Genomic DNA, 18,924 nt, shown 5'->3' with positions numbered 1-18,924 from the left:
GATTTTATTCTGTGAACCACCCTGAGACCCCTGGATATAGAGCGGTATATAATACAATAAACAATAATAATAGCTTACCAACACATAATGGTAACTCCCACTGTCCATGCAGACACACAGCTTCTTTAGTTCCAACAATGGAAAAACTTTCATTACATTCATATGCCACAGTTTCACCATGCAGATATCTATCTGAGTCAACACTGACAGGGCCTCCATTTCTAATACTTGAAGGTGCTTCGCAAGTTCTGGGTTCCTCTGTTGAAAACAGAAGGAAATGATGTGAAACAAAATGTGAGTTCTTAATTTTCTTAAACCTATAATCTCAGCCCCCAGTTGTTTTGGCTGCTCATTCTCTTCAGCCTCTCCTACACGCCAGATATGTATTGCAGAAGTAGAACGAAGAGGCAGACTTTGATATTATTATGGCTTTGTATGATTTTAACTTCATTCTTAATAACTGAGCATTGATTTGTTGTCATTTTTCTCTGTTCAGTTTTGATCTTATTTCCAGTCCCCAGCACTGGAAACATAAGACTGGAATTTAGAAATGGATTCTTTTATACCACATTTGGGAGCTTCAGTTTAAACATAGCATTTCAATGATAAAGCAAAGAATGAAGACACTTAAGATGGTCTGATTCTGCTTCATATGGAGACATCAAATGTTACGCTCCACTTTCCCTTAGGTAGACTCTTTTCTTCTCCTGCAACCTGGGAAACTTCTGGGACAGAAAATTCCAGCATGTAAATAGAAATGAGATCCTAGTCGAATATATGCACATGGTGGACTTTGCTGAGTTAACAAAAACAGCTTTATCTGCACATAACATTCGCCCTGTGAACATGGCTTGGTTGCACCTGTAATTTACCTTTGCAGAGTGGTAAAGATGTCCACTGTCCATCCAAACACTCAATCAACTTCGATCCAGTCATTGCAAATCCGAAATTACACTTGTATTCCACCTTTTCTCCATGTTCATATTTTTCCTTAAGGTCTCCACTAGTAGTGCCATCTGAAATGCCGGCGGGTGGCTGACAAGGATTGACTTCTGCTGAAACTAAGAGAGCATCACTCCAATCTTGTATCTGTTAACTCAAAATAAGTCTGGACAGCACATAATTCCATATAGAATTTTCATAATTATGAAATGATGTTGGATTTCCAGCATCATTCCATCGCTGAGTTCCAGCCAGTTGTGTGGAATGGATGGTGCCATTTATGTGGGAAAGACTCAGGCAATCAGCTCCTAGTTTCACCCATTACCAACAACTGCATAGAGGAAGCCAGGGAGAAATGGTTGCCATGTTGCTGAATGAGCCCCCCGGCTACAGACAGTTAGGGATGCTCACACATGGCCATTCTGGGGGCTACTCCTGCTTTACATAATTTTGCTTACACATGGTAGAAAGGAAACCCCTGCATATAATGAAATTTACCTGTATCAAATGGGACTATATAATGGGGTATATTGCGTGTATAACATCCCATATTTTCCCATATAATTTTGTGTTTCATTTCATTTCAGGCATTTTCTTTTTCTTTCAAAATTCAGCAATGCAGAGACAGCTTGGACGTAACTGGCTGGTCGATGCAATAGGCAGTGCAATGCGAGCAAATCTCAATCAGGTTGAAACCAGCAAATTCCCTGCATAAATCTGTTTAAATCATATTCTCCCTCCATTCCTATGCATGGAGCTGCCTTTATTTATATGTAATCCAAACTCCAGCAATTAATTTGCTCACCCCATCATGCGGATTCGACCTTCCAATTGGCAAGCCCAAGAGGTTTAGTGGTTGAGACGACAGCGCCATCGGCTTAACTCCTTTCCATATTCCATTGACCACACAATACTAAACAAAAAACATTTATCTATGCACTAGCCAGTGAAATATTCCCCAGTAAGGCTTGGGAGAAACATTATTTAAAAAGGATGCCAGGAAATTTTTTAAGAGTAACAAGCACACTGATATTTACTTTTTGTATAAGCTATGGGGGAAAAAATGCATACCTTTACACGTTGGGGGCTGTGGAGACCATCCAAAATGATAACACTGGGCAGAGTCAGGCCCAACTCTTGTGTAGCCTCCGCGGCAGGACAATTTCACCACGTCTCTGTGCTGATACTGGTTTTTTCTAGGGCCAAGTATCCCATTCTCCAGAAGGAAACCATCACAATGTATTGCTAAAGGAAATGTTGAGCAAAGAGATTGAATATAATTACGTGCATTTCAAAACAAACATGCCTGAAATTAACCAGCTGATCAAAATGTTTGCAAATGTTCATCAAACTTATTGCAGGCTTGCATAACCTCTGACGCCCTAGGAGGGGAGACCGATAAATCTTTAACAAGACAGCATGCCATGTCTCTCAGCTATTGGGTGAGTCCATCTTCCTCATACCTTCAAAATTTCCATGCCTGAAAATCTCTCTAGAAGAAGTCAAATTCTATTTTCTCACAACATCATCTGGCACACTCAGATGAGTTGCTGGTGCTACTCTTAATCTGGAAGAAGGTGTAAATTCTTTGAGCAACCTGGGCTTGGATATATTCCATTAACTTTTTGCTTTCCTGTTGTTTTCTCTACTTCATCGAATTCCTTTACATTCCAGGTGAAGGATTCTTATCAGTCTGCCTGGATGGGGGAACCACTGCAAAAAGGTGCTTCAGGTCGGGAATTTTATTCTCAGATGTTTTCTACGAACTCTGAGCAGGCCAAACACTTTGTTAAACACAGAGCAAGTTGCCTAACTCCTATATGTAGCAATTTCATCTACAGAATCAGATTGCTAAAATTCCAGCTTCATATCTTACTTTATTACATCTGAGGTGAATATATATATTCTTACTGATCATTATTAATGGAAGTGTTAGGTCAGTGATGCATGCCAACTTGAGGTAGTTTAGTTATGTGAAATCATTAGGAACCACTGGGAGAAAATTATTGAAGAAAACAAAGGATATTGCTGGTTATAGCAATATCTGAAGAGAATCCAGAGTATTGTTGGTTATGACATACTAGATAATCCTAAAGTGTATATCTAGGATAATTGGAGGCCTTGCTTCTGAAAGATTATAAGCTAGTGGCCATATATATAACCACATAGAAAACATCAATGAAACAAACCTTGTGTGATGGGTAAGAGTTGTGTTATATAATTAAACAATGATATTTTATAACTTACGTAGACATTCAGGCTTCGAACTCCATCCATTCTCTGTGCATACTACATGGTCACCTGTGGCCTTTTGAATGGTTTCGAACCCATCTTTACATTTGTAGTGAAGTATTTCTTCAAACAAGAAAACTGATTGATTTGTGTTAAAGATTTCATTATTTTGAGTTGGTACTTGGCATGTCTCTGAGGAAATAAAGAATGAATTTTATTTATGATTGGTTTTATAGTATCAGTTTGCATGCTCTAAAATCTCGCTAGTTCAGACTCCATTAACATACATGTGAAATTAAGATATTATTTTTGCCCCAATATGCATCACTTTACAGTTGTTTAAATTGAATTGCCTTTGCTATTATACCACCCATTCACTCAGTTTGGAGAGTCCCTTTTGGAGCTCTTCACCGTCTCTTTGTTACAATGGCCATGAAAAAATTAGTATCATCAGCTTCCTTGGCCATTTCACTGCTCACCTCTAACTCTAGATCGTCTATGAGCTAGGTAAAAGGAACAGGTCCCATTACTGATTCTTGGGGACTTCACTTTCTGAATCCCTTCATTCGGAGAACTGTCTATTTCTTGCTTCCTTCTGGTTAACCAATTCCTGGTTCATAAATGGCCTTCACCTCTTATTTCATGACTGCTAAGCTTATTTAGGAGTCTTTGGTGAACTACCTTGTCAAAAGCTTTTTGAAAGTCCAAGTACACAGGGTCAACCAGATCATCACCATTCATATATGCCTGCTAACACACTCAAAGAACTCTACTAGGTGAGTGAGACAGGATTTGCCCTTACAGCAGTCAGGCTCTCTCTACTTCAGGAAGATTTCTTTTTCGATATGGTGGGTTATTTTATTTTTCACAATACTTTCCACAAATTCCCCCCGAACAGGCATTAAGCAAGCAGAATAGAAATTAAGCAACTGTAACTTCCAGGCTCTCCCTGGATCCCGTTTTAAAAACTGGTGATATATTGGCTATTTTCCAGACCTCAGTTATGAAGGCTAATTTGAGGGACAAGTTACATATTTTAGCTAAATGGACAGTAATTTCACATTTGAGTTCTTTGACGACTCGAGTGGATTTGCCAGTTTGCATTTCATCAGTGACACCTAGAACTTTGTCTCTGATCAATTTACTGGCAAGAAAACAACTTCTTGTTGTTAGTTTGAGTCTCCTGCTGTAATACATTCCTCAATATTTTGCTTTTGAAGTTACTAGCACTGAAAGAGGATGGAGGAAACAGACAGAAGAAGTCCATATTGTGTAGAGTTTAGACAAGTTGCACATGGTTATCAGAGCAGACTGCTTTTTAAGCTTAAGTTAATGACTTTTCCAATGTGTGGTCTAAATCAACCCATTTTTCATCCAAAATACATGAGTCTTTAAACTGCTTACTTATACACTTTGGTTCAGGCTTCCACCCTTCTTCCTGGCATTGTATATCTCCCGTTTCGAGTCCTTGTGGAGTTGTGAAGCCAGGCTGACAGCGATAAGATATTTTGTCATTCAAATTATACCGGTTTCTTCTTTCAGTGAAAAAGCCGTTTGGTGGTTCCTTGCGTCCACAGGTTTCTATTGAGGAAAAAGAAGATATTAGATGCATGGACCCACAAATTATGGTGGGCTTTGTTAGCTAAAAATCAGCTTCTTGTGAAGTCCACAACAATGTTTCATGAATTGCTCAACTGACATCTGGTCTGATTAAGTTATGTAGCTCAGGCTTTAGGGAGGCTTTAAGGTTCATTCCCCACCTGACAGAAGTGCCACCCTCTGAGTACAAATATTAAACTCGTTCTCCCAAGTTCAGCTCCATCTACCACACCTGTGGTGAATACCCAGAGTGCTTGAGATTGCTTCACCCAGTGAAGAGGAGATGTTCAGAAGTGGTAGGTGCTGCAAAGGCCTCTTTTCCTCTGCTACTCATTGCAAATCAACAAGGGATTTGCATACATGCACATCCTTAAGCTTTCCTATAACTGTGAGAAGTCCAAGAAAATAATATAACATACTGACTGTTCACAGCAGGAGAGGGCAGGGTCCAGGTCCTCAGGTTCCATATTGTCAAATTGGATCCCATAAATAACACTTACTTCTTATGTTACAACGTGGAGCAGGTGACCAGCCGTTTTTGGTGCACACGGCCTTAGCTTGTTGATTTGCAGGAACATATCCATCCTCACAAGAATACGAAGTTTCATCACCTTCTATGAACTTCTGCCAAGTATGGGCATTGAATGTACCATGTGCAAGTAGTCTAGGAATATCACATTTTTCTAAAAGCAAAATAATAATGATGATAAATAGGTTACATCATTGATTGACATATATTTTGGCAATTGAAATGTTACTTTCAAGATAGATGGTGCATTACTCAAGAGACTTGGTTTAATGTTTTCCTATATCCTTTTGCAACATATAGATGTAGAAAATAGACTGTCACGGTCCGGTCGGCGGGCGTCAGGACCAGAGGCAAGATGGTGGTGTAGAAGCAGGAACAGGTGCAGGGCTGAGGGTCCAGCAGCAGGCAGTTGCAGGGTCAAGGAGCAAGGTAGAGACGAAGGTCCAAGGAGCAAGAAGCAAGGCGAAGGTCCAAGGGTCAAGGAGCAAGGCAAAGGCTCAAGGAACAAGAAGCAAGGCAAAGGTCCAAGGGTCAAGGAGCAAGGCGAAGGTCCAAGGGTCAAGGAGCAAGGCGAAGGCTCAAGGAACAAGGATCAAGACATAGGCTCAAGGAACAAGAAGCAAGGCGAAGGATCAAGGAACAAGAAGCAAGGCGAAGGATCGAGACGTCGGCAAGGCAAGGGTCCACGGAGCAAGGATCAAGTCGTCGGCAAGGCAAGGGTCCACGGAGCAAGGATCAAGACGTCGGCAAGGCAAGGGTCCAAGGAGCAAGGAGCAAGAGGCCAGATGCAACCAGGCAGGGATAGCGTTGCTGTGGCAAAGAGCTGAAGGGAAATGCTGGGCTTTTATCCCTCCCAGCTCCTGCCACCAGGTGCAGTGAGATCTCAAGTGGCCTCACCTGGGTGACTACTCCTTGCCTCTCCAGCACAAGCTGAGGCAGGCCCCAGTCCTGCAAAGCACTACAGGCCCCAGAGCCTGACTCCTGCCCATACTCCTGACATAGACACGCAATGTGATTCATAAAATAGGCCTTATATGTACCCCTTCATGTGTTGAAAGAATATTTAGGAGTCACAGTGTGTCACCACTTTTTTCTCTTTTTAACAACCTTTAATAGCTGCTTAAATATGAATTGATCCGATTTATAACTGAAGATGAATCTGTATTTGAACGTGAATGTTATTTACCTTTGCAAAACAATACAGAAATCAAAACACAGACATCCTTTGAAATTCTCAGTGCTCTGAATTTTGCAATGCAGTTCTCTGGCCAACTGATGTGTATATGCTAGGGTACTGTGTGGATTAAAATACATACATATTTGGAAAATTGCATACAAAAATGCATTATGTAGGGGGAAATGGCTTTGCAAAAATGTGTACGTTAGGCCAGTGTTTCTCAACCTTTTTTGGGCCACGGCACACTTGTTGCGTGAAAAAAATCACGAGGCACACCACCATTAAAAAAGTTTAAAAAATTAACTCTGTGCCACCCTATATTATAATTATGACTGTAATAAACACTTGCCAAATATTGCTTTCCGGCAGGTCAGTGATGTGTATTGGCGGCCGCCAGGCTCGTTTGCACTGAGCTTTGGGAAAGAGGAGGAGAAATATTGCTTTCCGGCGGGTTAGTGCTGTTTATTGGCGGCCGCCAGGCATGTGACAAAGCAAATCGCCCTTCTCGTCACCGCACGTCGCGGCACACCAGCCAGCGTCTCGTGGCACACTAGTGTGCCACGGAACAGTGGTTGAGAAACGCTGCGTTAGGCCAACTTCCATACATATTAGCCAACATTTGCTGACAATTTGTCACTACACACACACACACACACACACACACACACACACACACACACACCAACAAACTGATGTGGAAATGTAGAGAAATGAATTTAACATCGGAAAAAATAGAAAACCAAAGCAACTAAAACTAACAGACTTGCCCATCACTAACTAGAGGCCCCCAGAAGGGGGGAGGCATTGTGATGTGTGACTTTTTGGTACAGAGAAAAAGAGAGGCGTTTCCATAGGGCAGCCATTTTTTTTCTCCATACAATTACCCAGGAAGAGAGGTCACATCATAAAGCACTATGGCCGCCAGGTGCTTATTACACCAAACTTGAGCAGTTAGATTTTTTTGTTAAAGGTAAAAGTGTACCATGGAACCCCTTCAAATACCATTATAACTTATTTTTTATACTTCAAGATTATGCGTATTTTTAGGATTTTGTCTTAAAATATTACACAGGAATTTGACAGAAGGGACTGTCAAAGGAGTTGACAAGAACAAGAGATTAAGATGATTCAACTCACCCCTGTGTCCATAGTCACCTGCACAAATGCCAAGGTCTTCCACTGATATCAGGGGGTGGTGATCACAGAGAAAGCCTTTCCATCAGCCCACCCCCCACTTATGGAACACAATTGCCACTACCAAATGGGTCAGCCTGGTACTCAGCTTATTATATTTTTGGTGCCATATGAAGACATTTTCATTTTATATTTTAAAGTTTTCCACTCTGATTACTCACTGTTTGACCACGTTACACATTTTCCTTCCACATCTTTCGGAATAGGCATATTTTGCATTTGCACATGGTCGTTTCCATTTCTGATCAAATTTGAGAATGCAAGGAAAATGTAAACTTACTGAAGCATTTTGGTTCTGGATTCCAGCCAAATTTGGTGCATGAAATTCTATGCCATGTTTCTTTATTCCTTGGTAGAAAACCATCACGGCAACGATAGTCAACTGTTTGTCCCACCCTTCTTGGAAAATAGTAGTCTTTCCAGTCTTCATAGGAATCAGATAGTTGTCCATTCTCAATCCGAATATAGTCACAGTTCTTTGCTTTGGAGAAGATGAGAAACAGGTTAAGCCAAACATAAATAAATCAGGTTGTTCCACTTGCTTTTTTTCCTTGTGCTGGCTGGTTTAATGGAGGTTGCACATTTGGCTCAAGTGTATCAGTATCTGAATATTACCTGGGTTTCCCTCTTTGGTCTGTGTATGAAAACAGAAATAGATGACTGTGGCAGAAGATGCAGGTGGTCCCCAGACCCACATTTGCTGCCAGGAACAGTCAGAGCTGGGAAAAGACAGCTTGCTGGGGCTTGAAGACCACTGTCTTCTCCAGCCCAAAGATAAGGTTTTGGTCCTTAGAACAAGGACATAGGGTACTCTGATATTTTAGCAAGCATTGGAATCAAATCTTTGCAAAAAAGCTCAAGCCTATGCAGACATTCAGTTGGATGTGTCTGCATCTCTATTTTCCTCCCATATATCTGAGAATGACAGCAATAAAACATTGTACTTGGGAACAACATTTCAGTGGGCAAAAATCTGAGCCCTAACTCCGACTGTGAATAACCCAGCCTCCATCCAAGGGACCCCATGTGCCTCCATGCACAGCCCCTCACCTCCAGTAATACAGCAATAGGTAGAGGTTCATGGCTCTCCCTGCACACACACCTCAACTGTCATCATGATGGGCATATAATTCATAAACTACAAAGTCGGATGCATTGAATGCTAGTTGTTCATGTTTTGAAACTGCAAAGAGAAAGCTACTTACGAACACATATCGGAGGAGGAGACCACCCCGTCTCTGTACACGTGGAAGTGGCTTGGCGGATCTGATACCCAGGCTGACACCGTGTTTCGATTGTGTCTTGAAATTCATACTGATTCTGCTCAGGCTGGAAGTTGCCATTTTCTACTTGCGGTGGGGAGCATACAATCTCTATGGAGGAATACAAGGAGGACACTCGGTCAGCAACAGATCAAGCAACAAACTCTTTCCCTGGCTAGATATAATTCAGTACATTTGTATGAGAATGTATTTATTATTTGTTAAAAACAAACAAACTTTAAAGCAGTTTATGAAATATTAATACATTTTTCAATAAGATAGAAAAGCAATATTTTTAAAGACCAAAGTCTTAATAAGGAATGGGGGAAACTTATAATCTATTTTAAAAAAAACATTAGAAACAACTGGAATCGTTAGTCAGGTTGGAATAACACTTGTAGTTTAATGGTGAATTTTGGACATAATGGAGATACAACAGGTTTGGATTATTATAAAAGATACACGAGGAAAGGACTAACAATAGGACCCACAAAGCAGATGAGGGAAGTCCAGGAGATTCTGTGGAATCTTGTTTCTATATTGTATGTTGATATGTTATTGTAAAATTTAATTTGAAAAACCCAAATGCATTTACAAAAAAGAAAGTAAAAAATAATAACAATAATAATTTTAAACATTCAAAAAGGTAAAATAACAGTAGAATAAGAACAGATTAAAATTAACATCTAAACATCTTAGCAAAAGATTGTAAAACCAGAATCAGTGGAACTTGCTAAAGAAAACTTACTTGATTAACAATATGTATTTTTAAATCAGTCAGTGTCTGAATCAGGGAGGGGTCAAAGCTCATGCAAAAGTCCCAGGCAGCGTCTGAAGAGCAGGCTGGGACAGACTCCTGTCTTGAAACCATGTAGAGCCAGACTGAGCTAGATGGGAATAAGTCAGCTTCCTTTGCTCCTATGACCATAGCCACCAGTTGAAAAGGAACAAAAGCACACGTATTCTGTTCTTGGATCATTGAAGTATTATTCCCTTTAAAATAATATAAGCACAGTGCAGCAACATGCCATGGCCATTCTAGATCCTCCTCTCTTCCCTTTCTGCTGCCATAGATCTTTTTTGTGAACCGCCCTGAAATCTCTGGATATAGGGCAGTATAATGATAATGATAATGATAATGATAATAGGTGCCTTTCCGGACACCACTGCAGAAGGAGCATTCCCTCCTATATGCGAGATGTGAGCGATGAGTAAATAAATACCGGTATAAAACACAAAATGGCATCGTTTTAAAGGTGTAAAAATCATTGTCCCAATTCACCAAGGACAACGTTCTGATTTATTTTAAATCATCTAATCTAATCCACTTGACTATAATTGCAACCTTGTGCACAATTCCCTGAGAGATCTGTGCAACAGAGTGGGCTTACTTCAAAGTAAGCATGCACAGGATTACACCGAAACGACGACAGCTCTAGGAACTGGAAACATACAAACCTATGCATGCAAGTCTTGAACTCCACCCATTCCGAGTGCATGTAGCGTCCGATCTCTCAGCATGCTTGTACCCATTATTACATGAGAAGTGCACTCGGTCCCCCTCTTTGTAGAGTCTCTTTGGGTTTAATATATATCCATGATCAATGTTTTCTTCTTGGCAAGTAATTTCTATTGTAAAATAGAAACAAATTTTCCATATTAGGACACGAGAAATGTAACGCAATCTTTCTAAAAAGTTTCTTCAATGAACTGTACAGTATTCCCATTTCTAAGGTGCCAGAACTCAGAAGGAGTCACGTAATCATGCACGAGAGCAGGATAAATGCAGAACTGAAGTCATAATTCTCATTCAGGAATGAACTAGATTCAAGTTCAGCGACATAAAATATTCTCAACAGCTTCCATATGTTTCCTAGGTGTCAGTTGTGGGTGTCAGGATGGTGTGGGCGGTTTGACATTGTGCACCTGGGCTTCCCAATGTTGTACATTGCTGCCAGCTGCCAAGAGTGGGAGGCAAGGTAGTGGGGAGCTGTGACACAGGTGCTGTGGCAGTGTCAGTCCAGCACACCTGCCACTGCACTGTGCTGAACTCCTCATTGCCTTGACCTTCCCCTTTTTCTAACTGGCAGTGTTGCCAAGAGAGCAGTGCTCCCCTACCAGCCACTGCAACAAGGGTTACTGCCTCCCTAGCATCCTGAACATTTCCCTTGAGCATCTTGACTCGTTTACTCTAAAAGTGAATGCCTATGTCATAGAAGCACAACAAAGGAAGTGAGCCATGGCGACCTTGCCTCTCCTCCCTTGCTGGAATTGTGCTTGCCCTCGTTGCCTAAGGATTCTGGATGCGTGAAAATGCCTTGCGCTACACTGGATTGCTTCTCTGCATGGCCACAATCCAGTCTGTGGCCATTCATTAGCCCTGGTGAGAACAAAAATAGCCTTTCCAAAAACACTGTCTCTACAAGCTGGCATCTGAAAAGGCTGGTTGCCCCATACCCAGGTTTGAACATGAAATTCTGGATGGCAGAAGTACTCTATTCAATTTGCACAAAATACTCACCTCTTACTTTTTCACTCAGCACCAATGGCTGAGAACGATGTGCTCAAGCAGAATAATAATAATATTATTATTTATGCCCCACCCATCTGGCTGGGTTTCCCCAGCCATTCTGGAAGGCTTCCAACAAAATGTTAAAATACAGTAGTCCATCAAACATTAAAAGCTTCCCTAAACAGGGCTCCATTCAGATGTCTTCTAAAAGTCTGGTAGTAGTTGTTCTCTTTGACATCTGGTGGGAGGGTGTTCCACAGGGCAGGTGCCGCTACTGAGAAGGCCCTCTGCCTGGTTCTCCGTAACTTGGGTTCTCGCAGTGAGGGAACCGCCAAAAGGCCCTTGGCGCTGGATCTCAGTGTCCGGGCAGAACGATGGGGGGTGGAGACGCTCCTTCAGGTATACTGGACTGAGGCCATTTAGGGCTTTAAAGGTCAACACCAACACTTTGAATTGTGCTTTTAAACGTACTGGGAGCTAATGTAGGTCTTTCAAGACCTGTGTTATGTGAACCATCTTCTGATGCCCAAATATCGGAAGACATGCTTCCATCAATGGCACATGTACACATGAACATAACAAGTGATAAGGGACACATGTTAACAGACCATCAATAAATTCAAAGACTCATTAAATCTTTGATTTTGTTAGGCAAGGCTAAGGGGAACTGCAGACCCTATTTTCCAGGGATGTCCCTGATTTAGAGAACCTCTCCTGGTTTCTGATTTGATCCTGGAATGTCCCACTTTTCTTTAGGATGTCCCTATTTTCATCAGAGAAATGTTGGAGGGTATGGAATTATCTGACCCCTGAGCCATCTTTAGGTAATCCTGTATAGTTTTTAAAATGTTATTATGTTTTTATATATGTTGGAAGCTGCCAGAGTGTCTGGGGCAACCCAATAAGATATGTGGGGTATAAATAGTAAAATTAACATTATGAAACGGAACATCCTTATTTTAATCAGAGAAATGTTGGAGGGTATGGAATTGATGGATCTAATTTTAAATGAACCAGCCCTATTATTTTATACAAACCCTTTGGTGATACTTTTTAGCATGCAAAAGGGGTTTTAAGCACTGAGCTCTAACATATCTTCTGCTGCTTTCGATTGTTCATTTTATCCCCTCCTCCCAACTAACCTACACATCTTGGTACATTGTCACTCCAGTTTCCATGAGCTGTGCAAAAGATTTGTTCGGATCCCTGGATTTTGAAACTTTCGGAGCATTCAAATCGTAACACCTGGCCAAACAGAAATTCCTGGTCTAAGTCTTGTATTCCAGTCATAAGGATTCTTCCATTTTCTGGTGCTTTTACTGGGAAACACTTCATCACTATAAAACAAATAACAATGTCATGCCAAGTTCAGCAAGATATTTTTTGAAGGTGATCAAGAAAAACAGTAGAAAATGAGTAGCATAATTACTACAACCATAATACAGTCGTACCTTGGAAGTCAAAAAGGATCCATTTCAGAAGTCCATTCGACTTCCAAAACATTCAGAAACCAAATCACGGCTTCTGATTGGCTGCACGAAGCTCCTGCAGCCAATCAGTAGCCCTGGAAGCCCCAGATGTTCAGATTCCAAAAGAACGTTTGCAAGCTGGAACAAACACTTCCGGGTTTGTGGTGTTCGGGAGAGTTCCAGGGCGTTCGGGATTCAAGATACAACAGTACTCAACAGAAGACATTCAAGTATACTATTTACCAATCGAAGTGGAATGCAGAAAATGCAATTCCCCCATGATTTTCTGATTATCTCCATCTGTCTCTTTCCACTGTGTTGGGAGAGACATCCATCCCTTCAGCAGATCTATCAAAATTAATCCTGGCTGTGTGTGGATTTAATACGCACAAGATTTCCTGTTCAGTTTTTCTTATCTTTGCCATTGGCCATAACATACAATCTATAGCCCAAACATTGGATATATCAGCAGCCAAACGTTCCTTTTAAAACCAGTAAATCTTCCATCTCTGCAGTATGAATTGCTAGCTATGTCAATGTTTCCATTAGGAAAGAAGAAACTATTCCTCCACAAAAATATTCATAGATTCTCACAATTTGGGAATGAGACACAGGGATGACTGCGCTGTCTTTATGATATATTGTTTATTTACACATGTATAGAACCTGAGCCTATGATGGAGGGGTTCACAGCATCAATACCCAAATGGGTCTTACGTCTCCCATAGACACAACTTTGGATTCAAACAGGCACCAAATATTGTGCTCTGCCTCATGCTCTTCTTCTTCTCCGTCACATAATACCTAACTCTAACCTTTCTAACCTAAGCTCTGTGGCTTTATCTTTTGAGGGAGAGGCCCCAACCATTTGCCATCTCACAATGAGTTCCTTTGACCTTTGTTGTCTTAATGGCCCATCTCAACACAGGATTGTTAGCTGAATTTAACTAGCTTTTAACACTTGCTGATTTCAAGGGATTAGAAGTGCCTAGCATACAGCCTAATACACATGGGCCTGGCACCCAGTTTTAACATCCCAAGCCTTCATTGAATTCTAACACTTGCTCAGCCTGGAGATTATGGTGGTCTGGCACCCACAAACTTATAACACTGTGGAATCCTGGGAGCTGTGTGGACAAAGGATAAATTATGCTTGCTCCAAGTAAAACAATTAAAGGACAAAGGCTCAGATTCAGTCCCCCTGCACATATAGAAAGAAATTCCAGATATACACAGAGGGTTGCAGCACCCTGAGAAGCTCCTCTGTGAGTTCCCCAGTCTTCAGAACAAAGGAGAAAGGGAATAAAAGAGAATTGGTGGAAGCCACCTTATAGATCCTTAGACAATTCCGATGTACTCTGAATTTCAGTCAAGATCTCTGAAGGTCCACGTACCTTCACAATGAGGGACATCATTGCTCCATCCATCTGCACGACAATCACGGTAATTTGTATGGCTGAGCATCTTGTACCTGGAAGATTTTTAATAAATAAACCAAAACTTTTTAAAACAATAGAATTACATGAGTGGATCAGCTTCTGCAAAAGAAAGAACATTTTTGAATTGTTTCTAGGGGTGACACGAATATTCAGGAACAGCTGCAGCTTATCACACCAGGCAAAGTTGACAAAAATAACTTGCAGCCACTTGTTTTCTTCTGACTGAAATACCTTGCAATGAAATGGGTGCCTTAGCCCAAGAGCAGTCAGGCACCCAAGCACTACCCCAGTACAACCACTCATTTAAGAATATACTGTAATATACACCTGATGTTCTATTTTTTAAAAAATGAATTTTTATCAGTAGAATTTTTAATCATATACCAGCTGTCCTAAAAATACTACTGTGATTAAATATCTGAAGGGGGGAGACTTACCCATCATCACACCGATACACAACACGAGCACCAAAGACAAATTCATTTTCATTAACAATATCAAAAGAGCCAGACTGGATATCTCCAGGATGTCCGCATGGCTTTTCTGGAAATGGAAAAAAATGTAATGTAATACATTATAACACTTTTGGCTAGAAAAACATGACTTTTGAGAACCATGAAACATAAGGAGGAATATATGAGATTGTGAAGAACAGCCTTGCATTTCCTCTTCTTGTCTCTCCATGAAGTAATAGAAGACGTATGACATCATTGAGCTCACCGGGTGCCTCTTGTAGAAAGATTGGGGTGGAAGTCTTAAGTTGCTTCAAGCACCTTCTTTTAGAAGGCATAACCAAGGAGATATGGAGCTGTTTGTAGTGGCAAACAGCTTTTCTTCATAGCATTGTACTTGGCCTTCAGCTTCCGTATGTATGTGTGTTTGTGTGTGCAATGAATCTTCAACATCAACTTCGTTGGACTGGTCATGTCGTGCGGATGCCTCATGATCGTCTTCCAAAGCAACTACTCTATTCCAAACTTCAAAATGGTAAGTGTAATGCTGGTGGTCAACAAAAGAGGTTCAAAGACTCTCTCAAGGGAAATCTAAAAAATACATATAGTATAAACACTGACAACTGGGAAACACTGGCCTGCAAGCGCTACAATTGGAGCACAGTCTTTCCCAAAGGTGTCATTGGCTTTGAAGATGCTTGAACTCAGGACGAAAGAGAGAAACCCACTAAAAGGAAGGCACAGTTGGCAAACCCTCACCGCGATCAACTCCCACCCAGAAACCTATGTTCCCACTGTGGAAGGGCGTGTGGATCCAGAATTGGCCTCCACAGTCACGTACAGACTCACTTTAAAACTGTGTTTATGGAAGACAATCTTACTAGTGATCGCCAAAGGAGGAGGAGGAGGAGGAGAAGAAGAAGAAGGAGAAGGAGAAGGAGGAGTGTAGGCAGTATTCAGCTTTCAGTTAAAAAGGAAAATGATAATATTTCTCCACCTCTCTGAGTGGAAACAAATAATGGAATCCAAATGTCAAACAAAAAAATGGAGATAGTGCCTACAAACTGAAATATAACCTTGTGGTCTCTGTTAGAATGCTAAAACAATGAGTCATCCCAATGATTATCACAAAGAGGAAAAAAATTAACTGCTCAAAATATTTCAATCGCCTGTGATTCTGAATTCTGCAAAGTTATGTTTTTTACTTACTTCTGCATTCCACATGTGGTACAGATTGCACCCACTGTCCATCGTTACACTGAAATCTAATGCGCCCAAGTTTTATATATCCAGGCCGGCAGTTGTAGAGTACTTCTTCCCCATGGGAATAGGATGGTTTGCCTGGTAATTTTGCAAGTTCTTCACGGTCTCTTCTTGGAGGTGGTCCACAGTCATTTCCACCTAGGTACGAGCGAGGGGGGGAAAGCATCAATCAAGCATGACTTCCAGGTCCTGTACACTAACATTTAAAGAATCCGAAGAAAAAAGAACAAGAACTGAGGATTCCAATGTATTAAGCAATAAAAATGCTGGCTTCGTAAATGTGATCGCTACATAATCTCCCTTTACTGGACTATAAATCAGGTTTTAGCAGAAAGTAAGTTGCAGTTCATCAGTGGAAAGTGTTCAGAATACCCCCTGCTGCCTGTTGCTGGGATTCTCACAAAATACTGGTCTTATCAGGCAACACACTAATTCACAAAGGACACTAATCACTTCAATACCTTATCCGAGAAGGGGACATTCATAATGGGCTAATATTGATCATAATGTTATTTCAGTCCAAGGGCTGTTCCAGGGGTGTTCTTCTGGGAGGCTTAGTGAAGAATTAAGTTTCTTAGACCCCACCCCCCACCCCACCCAGTTAGATGCAACGAGCCATTATAGACAAGGGTCTAGGATGCAAGTGATAGACTGTGCCCCATCAAACACTCTTAGATTACAAAACATAATTTACTGTCTTATTTTCTTCTTCTAGTTTAGGCCTAACCAGCTCGGATTAACATGTGAAGAAGATTTTGGAAAGGCTGTTAGACATCTTTAGTGGTGTTCAGCTGAAGAGCTGCTGTTTATGGCTGTGGAGCCAAGAGATGTGGCTGTTGCTTCATCAGATTTAAGCCATTCAGTTAGATTAGCTTACTTATATTGTTTTATGCAATATTGTTTAATTTAAGTAAACGTTTGCGTTGTTTTACACAATGTTGTACAGACTGATCTTTTTTTCTTATTGATTTTAGTATTGTTTCTAATTGCTTCTATCATCTATTTCTATCTATCCATCCATCCATCTATCTATGTCTATTTTGAATGGCTATTATTCATCTGATATGTTGTAAGCCATTTGGGGTACAATTTTGTGGGAATGTGGCACAGAAAGAAGGCGGAATAGTAATAGCAGAAGAATGATTAAAAGCTTTAAATTCTGGTTAGAGGTATTACTTTTAGAAGAGATAAAGAGTTTAGAGGGGAAGTTTCAAAGTAATCAAGAACTGAGGTAGTAGTGACAAGCACATTTTGTTTGGATTCAAGTTTCAAATTCAATACATTCTCTTTAATGAATTGAGACCAATAGTTAATGAGTAGTGAACTTTATGAAATTAACACATTAGTGAATTAACATTTGGTTAATGACAGGAGGAAGGAGGAGGCCTGTGCTGATGAAGTGATGCTGGTGTTATTTTAAAGGGGGCAGTCCAGGCACAAGCAGACAGTTGTTGGCATCCATCTGTCCCAAGAGACAATGGAGTGTGCTTCTGGGGGTGAACCACTGAAGTGACCTCCCTGGTGTGCAAGCCTGGGCTGCTGAGGCAACAAGCCTTACTGATGTGGTCCAAAGAAAAACAGAGGAATACGTTTGGCACCAACTTGGCTGCAGGAGTTGGCTGGAAGGAGGTGTACAAGGTGCCATTCAACCATCTTAGGGACTCCACTCCGGATTTGTGTAGGGCTTACTGCTTAGTCTTTTCATCTCCTGAAGACTTGCTTCTCCTAGACAAGCTTCATTGCCCCCACTTCCTTCTACAGCACGTGCAGACATCACCTTCCTGACCATTGGACCCACTGTTGGCCTCATCCACTCAATCCACTAGAGTTGGTCTTATTCTAGGAGCCACAGGCAAGAGCTGAGTGCAGGGTGGAGACGAACTATGGTCAAACTACCCTAGAAGAGGCGCAATGTGCCCCCTACCAGAGGCACTTTTCCTCCGCTAACATACCCATACAAAACCAGACTAGTGCAAGGCAATTCAGATTGCTCTGCCAATCAATTAACTTAATGGCATGATCCTACACAAGGCTGTGTGAGCTCAGTGGTTTAGGAATGAAACTGATTCATCTGACTTAATACCACATTTGTAGTCACTGGAGCATTGCCGCAGACTATTATTGAAAAAAAGACTCAGCTCTCTCTTTTTTCAAGTGTGCAGTTGGATTTAACATAGTCCTATTGCTCCCACTAGAGGGTGCAGTCATCCTATCCAAAGGATGCACTGTCTGATTAAAGACGATGAAAGACCCATTCAAACTTGTTTTCTTCTACTTATTTTTCCAGATTTATTTCTTTCCTTTGATATGCGGAGCTGTTAACTTGTTCCACTACTGTATCAACCTTCTCTGTAAAAAATAAAATAAAAAAATCTCCATTTTTTTTTCATGATTTGAGAAATCATGCGAGTAATTGGTTTTTTGAGAATTGTCCTGGCCGATAGCATAATCATCACCATTTCGCTTCGGACCTCACTGTTTACAGGTCCACCTCTCCCCAACAAACCATACCACTGCATGCCACTTCATGAATTTGATGGACTTCAGTCCTCAAAGGTATATGGCATTATAAATGCTATACTTTAAGTTAGAGCCATATAATCGTAGAGATGGAAGGGACTCTTGAGAATCATCTGGTCCAGGCATCCCCAAACTTCGGCCCTCCAGATGCTTTGGACTACAATTCCCAACTTTCCCAACCACTGGTCCTGTTAGCTAGGGATCATGGGAGTTGTAGGCCAAAACATCTGGAGGGCCGCAGTTTGGGGATGCCTGATCTGGTCCAACCCCCTGCGATGCAGCTGTCCCATATGGGCATTGAACTTGCAACCTTGGTTTGACCAGCAACATGCTC

General features: G+C 41.2%; 1 protein-coding gene across 2 annotated transcripts in view; it reads right to left on the bottom strand.

Moving 5' to 3' along the window:
• Positions 1-18,924, bottom strand: part of CFH (complement factor H) — a 42,697-nt gene that overhangs the window by 16,847 nt on the left and 6,926 nt on the right. For both annotated transcript variants that reach the window (XM_088673739.1, XM_088673740.1), the window contains exons 2-14: positions 16,017-16,208; positions 14,793-14,898; positions 14,311-14,387; positions 12,590-12,784; positions 10,394-10,564; positions 8,879-9,046; positions 7,954-8,154; positions 5,274-5,456; positions 4,579-4,755; positions 3,190-3,366; positions 2,014-2,187; positions 873-1,061; positions 79-258 (exon numbers count right to left, since the gene is read on the bottom strand). In XM_088673739.1, the coding sequence (XP_088529865.1) occupies positions 79-258; positions 873-1,061; positions 2,014-2,187; positions 3,190-3,366; positions 4,579-4,755; positions 5,274-5,456; positions 7,954-8,154; positions 8,879-9,046; positions 10,394-10,564; positions 12,590-12,784; positions 14,311-14,387; positions 14,793-14,898; positions 16,017-16,208 (2,190 nt within the window). The remainder of the gene's footprint in view (positions 1-78; positions 259-872; positions 1,062-2,013; positions 2,188-3,189; positions 3,367-4,578; positions 4,756-5,273; positions 5,457-7,953; positions 8,155-8,878; positions 9,047-10,393; positions 10,565-12,589; positions 12,785-14,310; positions 14,388-14,792; positions 14,899-16,016; positions 16,209-18,924) is intronic.

The sequence above is a fragment of the Zootoca vivipara genome, chromosome 7 (assembly GCF_965207765.1).
Source record: "Zootoca vivipara chromosome 7, rZooViv2.hap1.1, whole genome shotgun sequence".
NCBI classification, from domain to species: Eukaryota; Metazoa; Chordata; class Lepidosauria; order Squamata; family Lacertidae; genus Zootoca; species Zootoca vivipara.
The sequence above is the reverse complement of the archived record's forward strand: the minus strand, read 5'-3'. Positions and strand labels throughout refer to the sequence as shown.